A 22,849-nucleotide genomic window follows, 5' to 3' on the forward strand; every position below is an offset into this window, starting at 1 on the left:
GTCTCCTTCATTCTAGAACAGCTCATCCCTTTTTTTAAACTTTCATGACACTGATATTTTTGCAAAGTCCAGGCCAGTTGTTTTGGTTTGCTTATTTGTTGGTTTGCTTATTTGCTTATCCTCAATTTGGATTTGGGTTAGATGCAGGTTTAACATTTTAGGCAAGAATACTTCATAGTTAATGTGTCCTTCTCAGGTGTATCACATCAGGCAGCCCATGATGCCAATTTGTCCCATTAAGTTCAGTCCCTCATTTAGGGACCTTTCTCCATCATAAAGGTACCATTTGTGGTTTACAAATACTCTGCATGATGATAATACTTTTAGACATATTTCATCCAATCATTTTAGCATCCATTAATGATTCTTTTCAGAATTAATTATTATGGTGGTGTTTGCAAAATGGTGATTTTGTATTTCTATTACTCCTTCTATATGTATTTGTTGCCATTCTTCTGTAAAGTAGTACTTTCCCTTCCCCATTCCCACTTCTTTCTTTTTCTCCCTCCCTCCCTCCCTCCCTCCCTCCCTCCCTCCCTCCCTCCCTTCCTTCCTTCCTTCCTTCCTTCCTTCCTTCCTTCCTTCCTTCCTTCGTTTTGACAGTACTAACTCATGGAATTTTTTTCAAGTCAATATGCTAAAATCCACTCTGGTAATTGATCATATTGATGCTCAGATGGTCCCTTTGTGACCGGTGGAATTCTTTAAGCTGACTTCTATATTTTTTTATATGTCCCCATCAATTTATTGAGCTTTTCTTACTTTCTGTCACATTAAGATGTTCCAGGCTCACCCTTAAATTTTTGCTGCCCTAGCCCTGTGCAATCAGTTATTTCTTCAAGGCCCTATTTTCTTTTTAAAAATTTTTATTTATTTAGGCTGTACCAGGTCTTAGTTGCGGCCTGCGGGATCTTTTAGTTGTGGTATGCAGACTTAGTTGCAGCATGCGGGATCTAGTTCTCCGACCACGGATCGAACACGGGCTCCCTGCGTTGAAGTCCCGGGGTCCTATTTTCTTTGTTGTTGTTGTTTTGTTTGTTTTAATGCGGAATGGTTTTGAGGAACCAAAATGTAGGTATCGATGTGCTTTTTGCTACAGGAGTGTCGTTGCTTCTTGGCCCTCTCAGTGGATAAAGCTAAGAAATATGTCTTTAAAATGTCTTTTAAAACACTACATATCAGGGTTTTACTTATTGTTTTGTTGAGTGTGATGGGAAAAATGTTAACAGTGCAGACTAAACGTAAAAATGTATCATGTCTGTAGCCCTTACATTGTGACTAGTCCCCTAAATTGAGGAAAATTTCCTCCAGTATTTGCAACCAATTATTTGATTCAGCAAAGAAGTTGCTTACATCATTGACTAACAAGTGGCATTCCCACATACATCTTTATTGTTTAACTTTCCTCTTACTCCTAACATAAATGAAAATATCAACCAACACTTACGCCAGAATTATACTTGCTCATCAATTGGCGCCCTACGTTGGCTTTGGATACAAGATTTTGGCAAAAATCAACTAAAGCATTCTTTGAGAGTTAATTGCGTACAGAGTTTATAATAAAGAGCGTTACACGTTTTATTATCATTCGTAAATTGTGTGCTACACATCCTTTCTATCAATAAAATTTATAATAAACGTAGGCACGTTTATATCTACACACAGACTTTTGGTGGGAGAGCTGACGGTTAAACTTTCCCTAGCACACCACTGATCAGAGGCGACAAATGGCTAGTCCCAGACTCCACGGGGACCACTGACATAGTTTGACCCACACAGTGGTATTTAAAGCAACAAACAAAAAAGCAGAATAATGTGCCAACGTTTACAAATCACCTGGAGTTCCTAATTCCCTTGAAGGATCAGGTCTGGCCCTGCTGTATTCTCCCATGGCAGTGACACTCAGCCAGCTTGCACTGCTGTGGACCCTTCAGGTGGATGTGCATGCCCAGCTCGCCACAATCCCCACCGCTCCCTATTGTCCTCCCAACCCTGTGACTGAGCGCCAGATGCCATGTTTCCCCCTGTATGTGCTTATTTGTCCTCTGTCAGCACAACCTGAACCGCATTTCAGTCTAGAAACCTGGCAACCTCAGGCTTGATTTATAACTTAATTAGCTTTCCTCCTCTATTGATTTAAGTCCCATTGACCCACAATTATTTCTTATAAGAATCACTTAAAACACATGTGAAAGGGCTCTGAAACTATTAAAAGCCACCAAATGGAAGATATGCACATTAAGATGCTCAGAATGTCTAACATCAGTTAAGTCTATACTTTATTAATAAAAATCTATTAAAATTCAATTTGTTACATTTTCAGTAACTAATGACAGTAAATATATTTATTATTAATCTTTTCACTTGTATCCTTCTTGCCATTCATTCTCCCTCTTTTTTTCTTCTTTGTCTTTTTCCATCACTTTAATCTTACCTCTCAAATACAATGTCAGTAATGAGGTCATTACATTTTTCTATTAAAATTCATATTTTGGTCTTAGTTTTGGCCTAATTTAAACACTGACATTATAGATGCATGCTAATTAGCCCTAATGGCCAAATCCCCCACCAATTACGCAAATGTAGACATTTCAGGTTATTTCAGTCACCCTGTGTTAAGGTTAAGAGAAAAATGTGGTGAATGTGATATAAAGTCATCAATTCCAAGACAGCCTGTCATTTCATAATAGAACTATTTCTTATTATGATATCATAAATTCAGTAATGTTTCAAATTCTTTGCACTCTGAATTTAGACATTTATACCATAATTGCCACAGATTCTTTGTATTCCACTTTAATGGTAAGTTGGGTTTCTGGGAGAGAAGAATTTCTTCGTACAATGATGAGTCAGTTTAATTAATTAATTTTTAAATGTATTTATTTATCTATTTTCTGGCTGTGCCACACGGCTTGCAGGATCCTACTTCCCCAACCAGGGATAGAACCCGGGCCCTCAGGTGTGAGACTGCAGCATCCTGACCTGGACCACCAGGGAATCCCCAAGTCAATGTAATTAGAAAAGAAATATGTTGTGTTAGTTCCTTGTATCAATGCACATAAAACCATTTTGTGTTAACCCCATCATACAAAGTATCTTGACTTTCGTTAAGTTCTTTCGTTAATTATTAGTTATTATCTATTAGTAATCTGGGCATATTTACCCATGGGAGTAATGTTATAAGGGACTGTTACATTCCCAGGCTAGTCCCTAGTGTAGTCAAACATAGTTCTCCTGGTATTAATCTAAGTTCCGATTTCTGGAGCAGGAGAAGGAGGTGGGGGATGAAGACAAAGAGAGGAGAAAGGGGGAAGTGGTACAGCGGGGCCGAAGATAGTAGGCAAGACAAGAGAGGGACATGAAGGGCTAGAAGAGGAAAACTTTCCCTGGGTTTAGGCCTTGCTCTAAGGAAAAAACCCAATGCACTTGGCTTTTGTGACTTCCAATTTTGATTTCTGTATCCCTTCCTCAGGACCCTAGTGCCCTCATTCAGTCCTAAGGTCCCACCCTATCCTCCAAGCTTCAAACCTCCCTCACTAAACACACTCACAAGATTCCCCTTTCTCAATGTGAATATTCTTAACAAGATATTTGGAAAATACCAGTCTAAGAGAGCCTAATCTTTCTGTGGCACTCACAGTCTCAAAATGCTGAAGTCTATCATTCTCCACTTAGGGGAATTCCAACTTATCTAACAAAATGAAGCAAAAAAAAAAAAAAAATTAAGGCAATGTTTTGAAGGAAGGCGCCTTTCTTGGGGGTCATCCCCTCTGCTGAGCTCCACTAAGCAGTTCCTGGGGTGCACTGGTCTCTCCATTTCTGATCTGACATTTCTCCACCTGCCCCCAGTAGCAAGGACCTAGCCTCTAGCCGGCCCTCAAGGCTCGTTTCTGGACTGAATCAAGTAGGTTTTTTGGCTCTTTTTATTTTGTTTTACCATGGATGGGCATGGGCAGAGCAGAGGGGGCCGGCAGAATGGGGGCTGGGGGTGAAGTGAAGTTGAGGATAGGAATACCCATGACCTTGTTCACAGATTCCTTGTTGAAATGATCCATAATGTGCCCGAGGTCCCAAAGGTTGGACACAGCTACAATGTTAGTAAATGAATGTGACAACATAGCTTTTGTTGCTTAGAACTGGGAAGGTTTTAAAGTAGGAAAAGTAGGGGAAGTTGCTGGCCATGCTGGCAGAGTTTGCAATACTGTATGATTTTAAGGATGACTCCCTGTTGAAAAGTGCCATGTCTAAGAAGGAGATATACATACAGGTTTGCCAGCCTTGGTGTAACAACATGGGCTTCTCTCTGGATTCTCTCTCCCCACCATCGTGGATGAGTAAACTCTGCTCTGGGGAGGGATGCTTGGCCTCGGTGCTGATGCGAAGCCTCTTCAGACCGCAAATAGCCAGGTACTCAGTGGGGAGAACGTTGGCACTGCACAGAGAAAGCTTCAGGTCCCGGACCAGCGTGAAGTTCAACAGGGGTCCCAGTGCAGATGTGTCTGTGAACCAGATGGTCAGATGGTCATTGTAGCTGGTTTGCTCGACTGCAAAAGGCAGGACGGTTTTACAGCTGCACATCAGGTTGGCCAAACTGTAGTCACAGTCCCGGATGTCTGCAGAGCAGCTGCACTTCCGAATGGTGTTTTCCTTCGTGAAAATTAGCGTGCCGTTCTTCTGAGCTCTCGCGAAGCAGCCAAGTGCAAAGACGCCCAGTGCACCGAGCACAAGGAGGCTGCACCCAGAGGGTGGTACCATTCTTGTCTCAGGGTGGGCCAGCGAGCTTCCCCTTCATGAGCCGATTCACTGGAACTCACCTGAAAGAAAACGTGCAGCTCTGCGATCACAGCCTCTCATTAGAAACGTGCAGCTTCCGGAAAAGGAGCCCCCTACATAACCCGTCTTAAACTTTCTCTCTTGCAGTTTCTAGCAAAGGCAGGCAATGCTAGGAGCCCAAGTGCAGGCAACGCTCTTTTCTCAGAACCTCCTGGGAGGCCTCAGCCAATCCCATGAACTCTGCCCACCTGAGGGGTAAAACTCCCCGTGATGTCTGTTGGTAGTGAGACCAACATGCCAACAAGTAAGCAAGAGCAGATGCCGGACAGGAGACCTACCGCAGCCTGTCTGTGGGCAGGGATTTGGAGTGTTCTAAGCGCGTACTTCCAAACTTCCTCCAAACTTCCCGTTGCCAGTACTGAATACCTGTCTACTCTCTAAACAGGCACATATCCCCACCCCCCCTCAATATCTGACTTCCTGGAATTCAGGAGACAAACAGTTCCTTGTCGGAATCAGCTACCCACGTGCTACCTGTTAACACAGCATGAATACCGGTGAAACATTTAGTTAATGGTAAACTTCAATTTCTAACTAGACAAACATGCTCCCCTCGATCATATTAATCTGTTTGTAGGACCATTCATACTTTTCCTGGTCTCCTAGTCCAGAATTAGAATCCACTTTAACTGTGTTACTCGACAATGAAAAGATTAATCACACACCAGTTAATCACAATGATCCTGATTTATCTACTCCTTTCCCCGAACAAATTTTATAAATTGACTTTATTCAATAACTTACTATAGGGCTCCAAAAGGAAGCAATGTATAAGCACTGTTAAATGACCTAAATAAGGTAGGAATGCTTGTTTAATTTAAAGAGCAACCCTGATGTCCAATTTGGGGGGAAATGCCTTGCAGTGCCTGGCGTATAATAGACCTATGGTCTTCTTTTATGGTGTGCTTGGAATAAGACAGTACGAAATAGGGCACCAGATTTCAGTTTTGCAAAACTAAGGAAATTTCTCCTGAGTTAGCTGATGACTGAACAGACAGACCAAACAATACAGTTCAGTGCATCTATACCTATGGTGGTAGGCATGGCAAGATGCTGGGGATAAGACCTCTGAATAGGAGAGTCCAGAGCTAGTGATGGCCCCCTGCAGGAAGCGTGGCAAGGAAGGATTGATGCAAGGTCACTCCAGGGAGTTACACATGTGTCCAAAGAGGATGGTGACAGCAGGAAAGAAGCTAGGCAGACCTGCATCCCTCAGGGAGTAAGATGAGGCTACAAGATGGCAGAGTAAGTCAATGTGAAATCTAAGGTGGGGGGCAGAGCTAAAAACGCTGGGGTCAGGTACACAGGCAGGCAGCACAAGTCCATCAACAGGTTGGTGGTGTGAGTGCTGGGAGATTAAAAATCAGCTCAGTCAAGTAAACTTGAATGGATGGTAAGACATTGGTTCACAGCAATCCTAATACATCCATTCATTCAACAAATGCCCATTGGGAGTTTACTAGGTGGCAGGTACTTTGCTAGCCCAGGGGATACAGCCCAGAATAAGACAATGAGCTTATGTTTTAAAGGACTTGATTCTGCTTCCAGAGCCCAAGGTGGGTCAGGCCTACGTGTGAGGACCAGAGGCTATGAGAGTAGGGAAGGGAAAGGAGGCAAAGGCAGGAGTCAGGTAAGGCCAAGCAGAAGAAACAAAAATGGGCAAGAGCTGGACCCTGCCCCAAGGGCTCGTCTGCAAAAGAGGAAGACCAGGAAGGCTGAACCGAGAAAGCTCTCCTGAATGTACACACAAATATAGGATCATAGGAGAGAGGTAGGCTAAAATCCAGTCGGGAGACTGGATAAGGCGTCTGATAGTGTTTGTGTTTATCTTGAAGTTGGCACAGGGTTTTCTTCTTTTTTTTTTTAAGTATAAGTAGTGTTTTTATTCTTTCTAAAAATGGATTTTTCAAATAGGTTTTTTAATTAATTTTTATTGGAGTATAGTTGATTTACAATGTTGTGTTAGTTTCAGGTGTACAGCAAAGTGAATCAGTTATACATATACATAGATCCACTCTTTTTGAGAGTCTATTCCCATATAGGTCATTACAGAGTACTGAGTAGAGTTCCCTGCGCTATGCAGTAGGTTCTTATTAGTTATCTATTTTACATATAGTAGTGTGTATATGTCAATCCCAATCTCCCACTTTATCCCTCCCCCACCTTTCCCCTTGGTAACTGTAAGTTTGTTTTCTACATCCGAAACTCTATTTCTGTTTTGTAAATAGGTTCATTTGTACCATTTTTTAGATTCCACATATGAGCGATATCATATGATATTTGTCTTTCTGTGTCTGACTTACTTCACTCAGTATGACAATCTCTAGGTCCATGGCACAGGGTTTTCTTAAAGGATTTATTCATTAGTTCATTTTGTAGTAAAAGAAAGGGCTTTGAGAAACATGTAGATCCAGAATTCTCCCTGAACGAGAGGCTTAACAGTTTTAAATTGTGTTAGAATGTGGTGGCAAATACCCCACTTAGTAAGGAACAGTGCATAATTTACTAAATACAGATAATTTTAGATGATCACCTGTCCCAGATTCCACAGGAGGTTTCTAGGACTTCATGTCCCAGTAACCCCAGCATCCCAGAACTAGGAATGCTGTCATCGTATCAATGGCCTGCTCTGACCCCAGCCTTAGAGGGAAAGGGAGGGATGGGCATCCATGCATCAGCTGGAACCTGGTGACAAAAGTGTCTACCTCATTCTTTTAGGTGCTGTTACCATTCAGAGGCGTGCATGGAAGAAGACAAGGGGTAAGAAAGGAAAAAGATATGGATTTCCTGGAGCTCTCCAGTGGAGCTGGAGATCCCCAAAGGGATTTGTGAGCAACTTCCTAGCAGTCAAAGCCCTGGCTGGGCCTCAGCAGCGAGGGCGCTGCCTTCCGGACATCAGGGAACTTGAAGGCCAGAACAAGGAGGCCAGATGCCTGAAGCCTCATGAAGGGTTACAGAGGGGGACAAGTATCCCTGGTAACCAATTGATGGGGTTTCCACAGAGATGCTAGTTGGACATTTTTCTCCTTCAGTTTTTTTTTTTTTAATTTTTATTGGAGTATAGTTGATTTACAATGTTGTGTTAGTTTCAGGTATACAGTAAACTGAATCAGCTATACATATACATATATCCACTCTTTTTTTAGATTCTTTTCCCATATAGACCATTACAGAGTATTGAGTAGAGTTCCCTGTGCTATACAGTAGCTTCTTATTAGTTATCTATTTTATATATAGTAGTGTGTATATGTCAATCCCAAACTTCCAATTTATTCCCCCCCCCCCCCGCTTATCCCCTGGTAACCGTAAGTTTATTTTCTATATCTGTGACTCTACTTCTCTTTTATAAATAAGTTCATTTGTACCCTTTTTTTTAGATTCCACATATAAGTGATATCATATGATATTTGTCTTTGTCTGACTTACTTCACTCAGTATGACAATCTCTAGGTCCATCCATGTTCCTGCAAATGGCATTACTTTGTTCTTTTTTATGGCTGAGTAATGTTCCATTGTATATATGTACCACATCTTCTTTATCCACTCCTCTGTCAATGGACATTTAGGTTACTTCTATGTCCTGGCTATTGTAAATAGTGCTGCAGTGAACATTGGGGTGCATGTATCTTTTCGAATTATGGTTTTCTCCAGATATATGCCTAGGAGTGGGATTGCTGGATCATACAGTAGCTTTATTTTTAGTTGTTTTTTTTTTTTTTTTGTGGTACGCGGGCCTCTCACTGTTGTGGCCTCTCCCGTTGTGGAGCACAGGCTCCGGACGCGCAGGCTCAGCGGCCATGGCTCACGGGGCCCAGCTGCTCCGTGGCATGTGGGATCTTCCCGGACCGGGGCACGAACCCGTGTCCCCTGCATCGGCAGGCGGACTCTCAACCACTGCGCCACCAGGGAAGCCCTATTTTTAGTTTTTTAAGGATCTCCTTCAGCTTTATCATGGATTTCTTTCTTTAGGTTTGTTGAACGTGGATTATGAACACCCTACTTTCACTATGTATCTCTTCATCTGTGGGCAAATTCCAGCCTGGCATAAGCAGAGCGAGCACAGATACATCACATTGCCCCCGCCCCTTGACCTGCTCCTGCCCATGGTAGCGGGGGCACTGTTGGGAAAGACACTCTTTTCTCTGGGGGTTGCTCAGCTTGCAGAAGGGAAATACGAATCTATCGGTAACTGCCTTGTGTCCAGAATGGGTGAGCTTGAGAATGAAGCCAACACAGAGGAAAACAGAGACAAGAAGTAGAGAGACATTCCTAACAGTCTTTTTCTCAGCGCCCAGATCAAGCCACGTCTGACATTCTTCCTTGATTTTTTTTTTTTTTATTTCTTCCTTGATTTTTTAAAAATATATGAGCCAAGTTGTCTTCCCTACTCAAGCCAATCTGAACTGGGATATCTATAAGAAGCGATTAAAAGTGTCTTGGTACGCTGACATTTGGCGAACTATGATTTTTCAGTCACTCGGTAAACATTTGTCGAGCGCTTGCTTTGCGCTAGGCACTGTGCTAGAAGATAAAGCTAGTAGGAGCTTCGTCAAGGGCTTATACCCCAGTCAAAGACACACTGGAACCAATGATCACACAGTAATGTGGTAATAATTATAATAACAATTTGTATGGGATATTAAGTCTGTACCTAGGACTGCCTGGGAGTGGCTAAGTTCATAATATCTGCTTAGAGAAATATTTCTTGAGTGAGAAACATAAAAGGAAAATTACCTACGTAATTAGCATAGAGTGACCAGAATTTTTCAAATCAAAAGTAGGATAGAGAGATTGACAGGATATGAGGTTGGCAGAGGTGGTAGTGGGAAGGGGCAGTCGAGGGGTCCTGTGGGGCTGGAATCCTCTGACTTCCTCTGACAGATCATTTCTCAGCATCCCAGTTTTTTGTGGGCTCCATCATTGAGATTTACAGACTGTGTCCTAATATAAGCCCCCTCCACACCCCTAGGGTTGGGGCATAGGGAGGGCCAGGGGCATAGGGAGGGGCAGGGGGCGTGGGTTTTATGTGTGGCCATTCTGCTTATGCCATGCTGGAGTCTGCCCACTAATGAACAAATGCACAGTGAAACTAGGGCAAAGGTTCATTCCTCCCTTACATACAGCCTAATGCCATTAAAGGGGGGTGGAGGTAGGGAGGGTGTGCTCCGCTCCACAGTCATTCAGTGACTCAGGCTTTATGTATGTATGTATGTATGTATGTATTTAGGCCAACTTCTAGGGCCCTCAGCTCCTCCACAGTATTTTTTTTCTTTTTTTTTTGGCCGTACTGCGCGGCATGCGGGATCTTAGTTTCCTGACCAGGGATCGAACCTGCGCACTCTGCAGGGGAAGCGGGGAGTCTTAACCACTGGATTAGCAGGGGAGTCCCCTCCACAGTATTTTCTGCCCACATTTCATGGGCCGGAACTCAGCCACATGGCACCACGTGGCTGCAAGCAGCTTGGAAATGAAGCCCAGCACTTTGCCGGGAGAGGAGAGGAGAATGTGGGTATTGGTGGGCACTAGAAGTTTCTGACGTACCTAGGTTGTGAGATACAATGAACAGCTTTATGCAACCATGACAAAAGAAGCTCAGGTGGTGTGAGTCCACCTAAACTTTTCAGGCAAGATGCTGAAAACCATGTATGGCCGTTAAATCTTTGATCATTGAATCACTGAACATGTTTAGAAACCAGAGTTCCTATTCAGACTCATTTGAAATATTTTTATATCTCAGTTGGAGAAATCCTGAGAGCAATTAATACTAGCAGCTAGCTGCATGAAAGCAAAGACTCCTGAATTGAGCAGATACAGACATCAGTTACTTCAAAACAAATTCCACACAGATTCCTTCTCAATCTAGGATTACACCCCAAATGTAGATAATGTTTATACTTGGCTCCAAAAGGAATGTTTCAAACTGGACTAGTTTTGTTTATAAGAAGGTATTACTAGTAAGGAGATATTGTGTCAGCGGGAGGATAGCATTTGGACCATTTGCCTGAAACTGATTTGAAATGTCATGAAGAATGATCCTTTGAATTCGATAGTCTTAACACAAAAGACAAGACATAACGATTGTGGGAAAATAGAGCGACACTCTCCAAATCCTTACAGCAATCAAAAATTGAGTGATTTCAAATTTTAATTCAGATGTAAGTTGAATTTGAAATTAGAAGTGATTTGTTTTTAAGTGCAAAGACAATTAAGGGAAAGACTCAATTGAAGAAACTGGAGAAGAGAAGCAGACGCGGATGAGATGCTCCAGCAAGAAGCAGACAGTCTGAAATATAAATCTGAACGCAGCACGGGGAAGAAAGGGAGAAGAAATCCAGCGTCTGGGCATCCCAAGAAACCCACTTTGAAGCAGGACTTGCGGAGCTAAGTGAGGATGTCTCTCGCAAATGTAATCCCCAGAGTGTGTCCCTGCAAAAATCCTTAAAGATTTGGAGGTGCTGAAAATGAGAGGAATTCCTGAAAAGGAGACAATTTGGAATCTTAGGTGTACCCACAAAGTGAGATGCGTACCCATACTCTTGGAGTGTATTTTGTCAAAAGGGCACACACTGCCTGCTGACATGGACAGCAGTTAAGATGGCCTCGCTCACTGCTGGAGTCTAATGGGTTGCTCAAGGAACATCGCATGTACTCTGGGAACAAACAACTGGGCAACCAACTCTAAGGTGATGTGCATGGTGAGTGCTTATTAAAGACACAGACCAAGTGTTGGGCAGGGAGAAATGGGAAAGACTCCCAGAGATGGTGCTATGGGACTGAGGAGAGAGGGGATGGGGTGAGGAAAGCTGAGGTGCTGCATATAGAGGACTTGCTTGAGCAAAATCTCAAACTAGAGTACTTGGCATGTCTTGGGGCCATGAGGCTGGGACTGTGCCAGCCAAGCTAAGCGGTTTGATGTCCAAACGCTTCTGATCTTCACCCCACCAATAGAACCCCTCCCCAGTAGATATAATTTTTAATTTATAAAGGTATTAGAAATACCGTAATTATACTGTACACGAAGAGTAGAATTTTAAATACTTCAGATGAAAAATAAAAATGGAAGTTTGAGCATTGTCAGCTCTACCCCACTGGCTCGTGTACCCCCTTTGATGTACACCCTCCCTTTGGAGGCCCCTGCTAGAGGCAAAAGTGAGGCGCTGAAGGCTTGTAAGCAGGGGAGACCCGTGTAGATCTGTGCTTAAGGAAGTTCATGCAGATGCCAGGTGGAGATTGAATCAGAGGGGCAGAGACCAGAAAACAATGAGTTCTAAGTGAGAAAATGCTTTTCTTTTGTATTTTCTTTGAACGTTTATCTCTCTCCACTTGCTGACTCCTTCTAACTCCAGGCTCTCCAGATAAACTTATTTCACTATCTGGAATCCTTGAGGGGGTAGAGGGCACAAGAGAGTGGGATTGAGGAGGTGGGAATGAGGTCGAGGCTCCTGCCCTGCTGTCCCCTTGCTGTGCCTTCCTCTTAATTCCTTGGTCATCCCCTCATCCACTCTTTTCAGATGCCTGGTGCTAAAAGCCCACTCATACAGGGGTCTAATATCACGTGGTTAAGCCTTAGTACAGACTTAAGTAAACACATTCTTGCCCAAGGGGATTGCGCTTTAAGCCTTATCCCTACCTTGCCCCTTGTTAGAGGGATAGCGAGGGTTAAATAGAAATACAGGAGAAGTGTGGGGTGAGACTCCTTTCTAGGACCCAGAATTGTGTGGCCACCTGTTCTCAGGCCCAGTTCCCACTCATTTGTGGCTGTGCAATCACCCTTCCCATGGAGGTCAGGGAGGAAATGTTGGCTACTCTGTTCTGTGGGTGAGGAGCTCGCAGAGCTGCTGGATGAAGGCTTTAGGTGGAGGATCTTGAGAAGGATTTCTTGAAAAAAAAAGATTTTTAGCGTTTTCCTTTTCCTTGGCTCTGCTCCACAAGGGCACTTCAGGGGACAGTTTAGAGAGAAGCACTACATAAGATGATATTGGAAAGAGGAATAATGTTCTTATTGCTTAATATTTCAAAGCTTGTAATGTTGAAAGCGAATTTGGGTTTCTCCCCCATGTTTTCTTACTAGGATAAGTGTTGTCTTTTCTTTCTTCTTCACATTCCACAACGGCACACTCCCCATCCCTGGTACGAGCCACTGAATTTTCACACACCCTTCCAAGTCATTCTGAAGTCACCACCTTGTAAAGTCTCTGTCGACAAAAATCACTTCCCCTTCATCGAAGTTCACATGGTTCATCGTGAGAGGCAGGAAACGGGGTTTGCTGTGATTCTGATGGGATCAATTTCTCATTTGATTTATACAGTAAGACCTACACTATTTGCTATCATCTGATAGATTTCCTCATCTAGAAAAAGAGGAGATACAAGTTCATGTCTCCATAAGTTGGAATTTAGGCCAAATTAGCTTCAAGCATCCAATTTGGGTCTTCAGGGGACACAATTTAAAGCATTTTTGTGATTGTTAAACTCACTGAATATTTTTGGGCCAAAGAGCTTTTCTGAGTCATTTTTCTCAATATGGCATGGGAATGATAATACCTACCACACAAGGTTATAATAAGAGTAAAGCAAGGTGCATGTCATAATATATAGTCTATTAATGCTGTTCGTAAGTACTATTACCACTACTCATAAGCAACTATAATACACAGAGTACTATAGTACTATTCATAAACTATGGCATTTTGTAATGTCAGCATTATAGTGATAATAGGAATATATATATATTTGGGATATTAGAACATCCCAAAAGCCACCTTCCCCAAAATCCAAAGTAATGCTTAATTTAATGCACTGCTTGCATTGAAAATTTGAACAGAGAACAGGCTCAGCATAAAACAAAAAGATCTTCCTGTATCATTTTTTCTTGAACGTAATTTACAAATGTCCTCTTGTAAATTCTGAGGAATACGAGGCCTTGAAATTATTAGTAAGCAAGTCTGGTAAATGGAAATAACTGTCCAATTCCCATTTCTACTCATTTAAATGTGTGTAAAATGTTTACAGAGACAGCAAGAGCATGGGATATGATCAAAACACTTTCTTTCTGGTCTTCTACTGTGTTTGCTGGATATTGTGGTGTCTGAATAGCAGTCCCTAAAGATATCCATGTCCTTATTTATCCTTAGAACCTGTGAATATTACCTTACAAAGCAAGGAGGATTTTACATACGTGATTGAGTTAAAGATCTTGAGATGGGGAAATTATCCTGGATTATCTGGGTAGGCCCAACGAAATCACAAAGGTCCTTCTAAGAGGGATACAGGAAGAGAGAGAGAAGAAAAAGTGACAACAGAAGCAGAGACTGGAGTGATGTGACCATAATCCAAGGAATGCCAGCAGCCTCTAGAAGCTGGGAGAGGCAAGAAATGGATTCTCCTTTGGAGTCTCCAGAAGGATTAGCCCTGCCAGTACCTTGAATTTAGCGGAGTCAGACTGATTTTGGACCTCTGGCCTCCAGAAATGTGAAAGAATAAATTTGTGTTGTTTTAAGCCACTAAGTTTGTGGGAATTTGTTAGAATGGTGATAGGAAAGGAATATGGAAATTATGAGGAAACAAAACCACCCAATCAAACCACTTTTGGATCAAGCACACTAGCTCCTCTTTATTCACAGCCCTGCAGTATTCACTAGTTGTGTCATGTGTCTTATTACTCTCACTAGACTGGATCATAAGCTCTTAGGGTAACAATGTCCTAAACTCCTTTCCATTCTTCTGTAGTACCAAGCTCGGAGCTGTCATAGAGTAGCCGCCCTGTATTGGACCCAGCCCAGTCTGAACAGATGCATCTGGACACGTCTCATGAGTTCAGAGGGTGACCGTATCCAGGTGGTTATTTGTATATGTGGAATTGTTGAGAAAAAAGAAGGAAGAGTAAAGATGATGTGTGAGGGTCTGGGGCAGGACTGGGTGGAGGGACGGGACAGCACTTGCCTCTTCTTAACCCAGACTAATTAAAGCCTTGGGCTGAGTCCAGTGGAGTTGTAGGCAGATACTGTATGGACGGCTCTCAAGAACTCGGAGATTCGGGGCACAGTGGCCCCTGCCCAGGTGAGAAAGTGTGACACTGAGCAGGGGACAGAGTCATTCTCCCCACTTCTGCACTGAGGGCAGCTCAGCTCTGAAACAGCGAGGGATAAGGGGCAGATAGCATCATTTGGCCTCTCCTGGAGGACAGACTGGGATGTCCCCAGACACTGCTCTCCGGGCAACAAGTTAACAGGGAGCCCCATGGCAGTGGCATGGGGGGGCAGTCGACATCCAATGGTGGCTGGGGACAGAGGCACATGAAAGGATCGTTTGTGAATACAGGTGAGGCACTCCTGGGGACCCCAAGAAATGATTAGAGGAGACTCTATTGTGTAGACATGGGGGTGGGAAGGAGGCAAGGACCTGTATCAGGTAGATGGGAGCACAAACCAACCAGATACAAGCGATTAGTGTTAATTAAACCTTATTTGTGTCCACTGGTTGGTGAAGCCAGGATCTCTTCAAGTATCAATTGGATTACTGCTTTCAGATTAAACGTAGTTAATGATAGAAATGAACTAAAGTGTTCAAAAGCGTCTAGACTAAGATAATTAAGAACTAACTGGGGACTTTCCTGGTGGTCCAGTGGTAAAGAATCCGCCTTCCAATGCAGGGGACGCAGGTTCGATTCCTGGCTGGGGAACTAAGATCCCACATGCTGCAGGGCACCTAAGCCCTCGCGCCACAGCTACTGAGTTCGTGTGCCACAACTAGAGAGAAACCCGAGCACCACAACAAAGATCCCGCGTGCCACAACTCAGACCTGATGCAGCCAAGAAAATAAATAAATAGTTTTTAAAAATAGCTATATATATATATATATAAAGCTATTTTTTAAAAGAACGAACTGAAAAGCAGACGTTTTATGTTTTGAAAGCATTCAGCTTAATTGAATGTTGATTTCACCCACGAGTTTGTCTATTGGATGCCGGAACAATTGCTGCTGGTATGCTGTGTCAGCCAGATTTCTATTGTGACAGACCCCTGGTCTTCAAGTTGACCATGGTTTCCCCAGTCCTTAGCGCCTGACTCATAGAAGCACTCCGTAAATATTTATATTATCCAAATAAATCCCTATATTAGCTAAGTCAGAGAGACATGTTATTGATCCTTTACTTCCTCTTTTACCTTTTACCTCCTGGAATTGTGGAGTGTATCATATCAAATTAGCAAGCAAAATCCATCTTCTTCTTTAGCAGGAATTTCAGCGTGTGGTTCAGCCATGACAGAGGAAGTATAAGGAGATTTTGTGTACTGGTGAGAGGGTGGCAATTTAAACTCAACATCTTACGCCTTGCTTGTGAGTCTCCTTGAAGGTCACCGAATGACATCTGGCAAAAGACCCATGAGGCATCCGCAACCTCTTGTGACTTTACCAGTGAGCATCGACTAAGTTTGCAGTTGCCTTGGAACTTTTCTGTGAATCTGATGGGGACAAAGGGTGAAACACACTCACCTAGGATAGGGACCATGAGACCCGAGTCAGGACCCCAGATCACCGTCCTTCTACCTCACTCCACGTGGCTTCCCCAGGCTTCAGGGAGGCATGAGTTGAGTTAGTATATATTGATCTCACAGATATTTGTGGGCATCAGAAGCCATTGCCTTAATTGCTCTCCGTTGAGGGATTATAATAACCCCTGCTGCAAACTTCCCCACAATCTAACATTTAAGCATCCGGTCTTGTGAAACTAATTCAGGGAGAGCTTTGCTCAAATTACTGGGCCTGTATTATATGAGTGTGAGGTTGCCAAGGAAAATAAGTCTGAGTAATCCCTTTGCTAGGAGATGAGAAACAAAAAAATGCTGGCAGACCTTTAATATTTTAATTACCTGCTTCCAGAACAATCAAAAGGGATTCAGGCCTTCCACTTACAGTTGTACATTATTACAGCCCATAAAATACCTTAAACTATTTCCTTAAGATGTAAGCCTTAAGCTTTTTCCTTTCATCTGTATTCAACCATTAGATTTTAGACAAGTAAGAGTTAAATTTTTCCTTTAGTGGTTTTAGTTACAAGTATTGGAACCAAAGGTAATTTGAACCTTGTTGCTTTCTTGGAAGATTTTTTAGGGTTTTTACGTGCCTACAACTAAAGGTAATATGGGATCCTGGAACAGAAAAAGGACATTAGGTATCTAAGAAAATCTGAATAAAATATAGATATTAGTTAAAATAATAATAATGTATCAATATTGATTCATTAATTGTGACAAATGTATAATACAGTAATGTAAGTTGTTAATAATAGAGGAGACTGGGTGCGGGGTATATGGGAACTCTCTGTGCTAACTTCACAACTTTTTTGTAAGTCTAAAACTATTCTAACATAAGAATTTTATTTGAAAAGAATGCCTCCTGACCTCATTGATGACTCATTGAAGGTTATTTTTGTGACAAGAGCAGAACTCTAGTGGATAATATGGGCAACACAATTTGGGCTAAACTGAATACCCATGAAATGGTGACTAGGCATGACTCCAAAGGAATCCTGTAAAGCTCCTGGACACAGAGAAGATCCTGGCTTCCTAATGACCTTGGAGCCCAGGCAGTTCAGAAATGCAAATGAGAAGTGATCATTTTATGGGAAATGGATCAAAACTGGAATGGAAAGGCATCAGGGAATATTGTTAGAACAAGTCCTGATGGATGTGTGTGTGTGTGTGTGTGTGTGTGTGTGTATTGTCTTCTTTTGTGTGTGTGTGATGCCTCCCTCATGCTGCTTATGTTGCCCCCTGTGTCAGGAGTGTTTTCTATTTCTCTTCTGCTAAGAAACCACCCTCATCTCTTAAACTGTCTTCACATCTTTCACGGATCTTTATTGGCTAGATTCATGGATGACAGTGCTTGCCTACCTCAGACCTCTCATAGGTCCACATCAGTTAACCATAAAAGAAATTTAAAACCAAGCTTTTGCAAGCAAATCTATAATTATACTGAGAGCCCAGTGCCTGTTTTATGTTAGATTTTTTAAGCCACTCTAAGCCGGCTGTTCTTAGGGTCATTCCACTGGAATGATTGTTATCGGATTCCCAGTGACTCCCACCCCCCAAATGTGCCAAAACCAATGGTTAATGTCCTCGTCTCATTTTGCTTGACTTCTCACCAGCATTCAACATGGTTGCCAGCTCCCTCCTTCCTGAGCAAAGGCCTTTCTGTTCTTCCTTGACACCACATGCTCCTGTTTCTCTTGCTACCTCAATGCCAACTCCTTCTTAGTATCCGGCTGACGTCTGCTCGTCTTCCCTGAGTGTTGCATGCTCCTGGCTTGGCGCCTGGCTCTCTTCTCTGTGTATATCCACTCCCTTGGTGATTGCATGCTAACCCCTGGATTTCAGTATTATCTACATGCTGATGACTAACCGCTCCCACACCCTTCCCTGAGCTTCGTGCTCATGTATCCAACATCTCACTTGAATAGCTCTACCTGAATAGCTAACAGACACCTCAGACTTAACTCGTCAAATATACAACTCTTGACTCCCAAGAGAGTTCAGACCACTAGATAGAGAACAGATGTTATTGTACTAACATTTTACTACACACACCTTTATTGCCCCTCAGCCCTGTGTTCCCAGGGCTAAACTAGCTAAATACAGAAAATGGTCGTCGATAGGAGGCAACGTACTTTCACGTAAGAAATGTGGGAGTTCCATGTGTGTTGAAAAATGACTGAAATCAGGAACTACACATATTTTTCAAAGACGAATAATATTTAATAAGTGCTTCTTTTGTACCAGGTACTGTTTGAAGTATTTTACATGTTTTATTTCATTTCATCCTTACAATAATCGTAAAGGTAGATATTTTGGCCCCATTTTCTTATCAGAAAATGAAGACACAGAGAGGTTAAATAGCTTGGTCAAAGTCACAGAGCCAGAAAGAAACAACTGAGATTTGAACCCAGACAGCCAAATATACTCGAAGGCGTCATGGTGGAAATTACAGTTTCATTTCCCACCCCAGGGTCAAGTTCCTACTCACATGACGTTCTGTGCCTCGGATTCTATTACTAGAGTCCGTGGCCTCTAACCTCAAGTGTGCATAGAAACCTCACGCTACATGAATGGGAAATAAAAGGAATGAAGTGCGTTCTATCAGGCACAAGCATCAGAACGCTTTTTTTTTTAAAAAAAGAAATGGCTTATACATTAGATTTTAAAATAAGGACAACATTGGTTGAATGCTGCTGCTGTTAACATAGTCATGGAATGTGGGACAAAGATTCTCAGAGAGCAAGCCAGTGGGAAGTCTTAACTGAAATATGTGGCTACTGCACCCTTCTACTCAACACAGGTTCTTGTGAGAGTTTATTAACCAATGGTTGCAAACCCTTCAAGCATTTCCTGTGAATGGCTTGCTATACGTTGAGCTAATTAGATCATTGGTGCTCCAACCCCCATCTCGGCAGGTCTGGCCCCCTTAATCCCACACCCCTGGAACTGTGTGCTTTGTCTCTTCTCTCCATTGACACAGAGACACGAGGCACTGGACCCTGAATTTTTTTTCTTTTTTTTTGGCTGCACTGTGTGGCTTATGAGATATTAGTTCCCTGACCAGGGATCGAACCCGGGCCCCTGGCAGTGAGAGTGCCAAATCCTAACCACTGGACTGCCAGGGAATTCCATAGACCCTGAATTTTAAAAGTGGATCATACACTAGGTTCAAGCAATAAAAATATTGATGCGAAAAAGAAAATTGGGAAGTGCTGTGTCAACTGTTGAAAAGTATTCATTTCCATAGATACTGTATTGAATCTGTTATTTTCAGAAAATGCCCAATTTCTGTCAAAAAACATGATGAGAAATCTTTATTTCCTTTCAAGCATTATGTTTAAATAATGCATTACATTGAATTGTTTGGTATAAAAATAAAAGTAAAAAACTTGCGAAATATCATCCTTTTCATTAAAAAACATTTCAAGCAAATGAGGTCTGATATTTTTGGTAGTTTTTAAGGACAGGTTTTTATAAATATTATGCACAATTCTTTTGAAACATTTCCTTTCCTCAATATACACCAACACACTTATTGCTAAAAAACTGCCCCAAAACATATTTATTAAACAATGAATATATGCAGAACTGTGTAAGGATTACTGGTTTTGATTAAAACATCCCCATCACTGTTTTACTACAGTATTTATCGTGTTTGTTTCACTTTTGAATGCAAGAACCAAGTTTTTAAAAAGTTAACCAATCCAAATGTTGATGCTCATCTAAATTTGGTTTCTTCTTATCTTCCTATGTTTTCTTACGAATAGTGTGTAAATAAACAGTAAATATAATACCATTAGATAAAATCAGAGTGAAGAAACAATAAAAGCCAATGTTTTGAGAGTTCCTAGTTTTGCTGGTGATCACGGTAAGGAAAAGAGATATGACACAAATCTCTTTCATTTAATTGTTATTTAGCATTAAAGACCAACAGGGTAATATAGCCGGATTTTTTTGTTTGTTTTCTTTTTTTAATTTTATTTTAGCCAGATTTAAAAATAGAAACAGGAAGCTTAGATTCCACGGCGATATTTGTTATATAATATTAACCTAAGTGAGTTTATCTATTTAGGGACTGAGAAGACCATTTCATTCTTTGCTTAATGTACTGAAAACATTTCCTTTTAAAGGCAGAATCTCAGTAAAGAGCAACTCGTATGCCTGGAAGCTTAAAGGAGTGTTTCCCGGTGAAAGTGACTTATAAGTACGCATTATATTCAGGAAATGCAAACACTACAAGAAGAAGGTGGTGCCGATGGTGATTCTTCAAACCATCCCAGCACTTTCCTGCCATGCAGCAGAAATTGTGAAGCTATTAAAAACTGTTAAGCTAGACATGCTTTTCAAAAAAGAACAGAGAAATGACTTACATCTCAGGCTCCACTGCAAGGCTGGCTCCGCCACTCCCAGATCTCTGCCTGATGCTCCACTCTGGCTTGACAGCTGCTATAATCTGCAAGTCAGGACGGACGGAATGCCTGTTCTTGCACTTGCTGTTCTTTTCCGTTTTCAGAGAGCCAGTGGCCCTGGTCGTTTCCATGGCAACCAGAAGGAAGCTGCCCACCTACCGGTTTCATGAACCACACAGTGGGAGACAACCCACCTTGGAGACTGCTGGCTACTCTTTTGGGGGTTCCAAAGTGGAAAGTTTCCAGAAGGAATGAAGGAGACTGCTGCTCTATGCTGACCTGAAGGGCTAACAGTAATGCAAGAAATTCTACTGTAGCAGGAAATTGAATGAATTAAGTGTAGAGCATGGAGGCTCCTTGATGCTTTCACTATCATGATTTGTTCCACTCATTTTGGTCCAATGAATTGTTACTTATGGCAAATGCCTGAACTAGTATAAAAATTGTCCTATTGTGGTTTTTCCAGAGAGAAAGTGAACTCATTTCAACTCCAAAGTTGTAGTCCTAGAGTTTATTACACTATGTGAAGTAAGTCAGACAGAGAAAGACAAAGATCATATGATATCACTTATCTGTGGAATCTAAAATATGATACAATTTTAGTATATGTGCTGCCAAAGCCAGCCCTAAAATATGATACAAATGAACTTATTTACAAAACAGAAACAGACTCACGCACACAGAAAATAAACTTATGGTTACCAGGGATTTCCCTGGTGGTCCAGTGATTAAGACTCCACGCTTCCAATGCAGGGGGCGCGGGTTCGATCCTCGGTTGGGAAACTAAGATCCCGCAACCCCCCCCAACCCCCAGATAGCATCATACAACTATGGTTACCAAAGGGGAAAGGGGAGGGGGAGGGATAAGTTAGGAGTTTGTGATTAGCAGATACAAACTACTATATTTAAAACAGATGAAGAACAAGGTCTTACTGTATAACACAGGGAGCTGTACCCAATATCTTGTAATAACATATAATGGAAAAGAATATGAAAAAGAACATACGTGTGTGTGTGTGTGTGTGTGTGTGTGTGTGTGTATAATTGAATCACTTTGCTCTACACCAGAAACTAATACAACATTGTAAATCAACTATACTTCAACAATAACGAACAACAAACGTGTTGTCCTGTTCTCTCTTTTTTTAGTTCCTTTTATAAAAATGTTAAAATCAAATAAATATGTAAAAAACATTTTATGACATTAATTGGTGAGGGCTCACTATGGAAGAAATCAGGTGAATGATGGTGATGGAGAAAAATTTTTCTACTTAAAAACATTAGAAAACTAGAGTAATTGATTTATAATTACCCAGATACAGATTATCCAATACATTAAAGCAGAGAGCACCTCCCTAGGGAAATTTATTCATTTCTTTATTATTCATCCGGTGAACCCTTTCTACACTCCTGCATTGTGCCAGAAGTTTTAAAGGACAATAGAGGTAAACGTCGTCATTCTTGTTTTCAAGGAAGTTATAATGTGAAAGGGGTGATTATATATGTTGAATGTGGGAAATGTTTGAAGGGAGGTACAAAGAAAACATGTAGGAGATTCGGAAAATGCAGGACTACATTTTGGCAGGGAGACTGGAGAAGTCTCTGTGAAAAGGTGCTTGATCTGGGCCTGAAAGGCTGGCTGGATATGAGTAGTCGGATATGGGAGGAAAAGGGCAATAATGCCTTATGGGATGATTCTCTGGCCAATGGAGGATGTGAGCTGATGGATGTTTCCTCCTTTCTCACCTCATACAGTCCTGACACATACGTCATCAAGCTTCTCAAGTGGTCCATGGGATCAAGCAACACAGGCAATTAAGAAACTTGCTGGAGCAAAGGTTTCGAGATGGGAGAGCACCTACGAGTATTCTTTGAAAGCCAGTGATTCATATTTAGAAGCAAAGGAATTAAGAATAGAGAGAATCCATTATTGTTGGTGTTTAGTTTCAGCAAAGCAAACATATTAATTTTACCACATGAGGATGGTGGAACATGGACTTCAGTTCAAATCTCGATTCTGCTACCTTCTAGAACATTATTACCTTTTAATTTTTTATTTATTGCAGTTAGTT

The 22,849-nt window shown here is 41.8% G+C and overlaps 1 protein-coding gene across 1 annotated transcript; it reads right to left on the reverse strand.

Moving 5' to 3' along the window:
* Positions 1-1,393: 1,393 nt before the first annotated feature.
* EPCIP (exosomal polycystin 1 interacting protein) lies at positions 1,394-21,133 on the reverse strand. Its single transcript, XM_067739368.1, has 2 exons — positions 20,739-21,133; positions 1,394-4,814 (listed from the first exon to the last, which is right to left on the reverse strand). The coding sequence occupies exon 2, from the start codon at positions 4,753-4,755 to the stop codon at positions 4,096-4,098; it is 660 nt and encodes a 219-aa protein (XP_067595469.1). The 5' UTR covers positions 4,756-4,814; positions 20,739-21,133; the 3' UTR covers positions 1,394-4,095.
* Positions 21,134-22,849: the final 1,716 nt, after the last annotated feature.

This window comes from Pseudorca crassidens, chromosome 5, assembly GCF_039906515.1.
Source record: "Pseudorca crassidens isolate mPseCra1 chromosome 5, mPseCra1.hap1, whole genome shotgun sequence".
Lineage (NCBI taxonomy): Eukaryota > Metazoa > Chordata > Mammalia > Artiodactyla > Delphinidae > Pseudorca > Pseudorca crassidens.

Excerpts from the sequence above, each read along its gene's own strand:
- EPCIP (XM_067739368.1), bottom strand. The coding sequence starts at position 4,755 with ATGGTACCACCCTCTGGGTGCAGCCTCCTTGTGCTCGGTGCACTGGGC.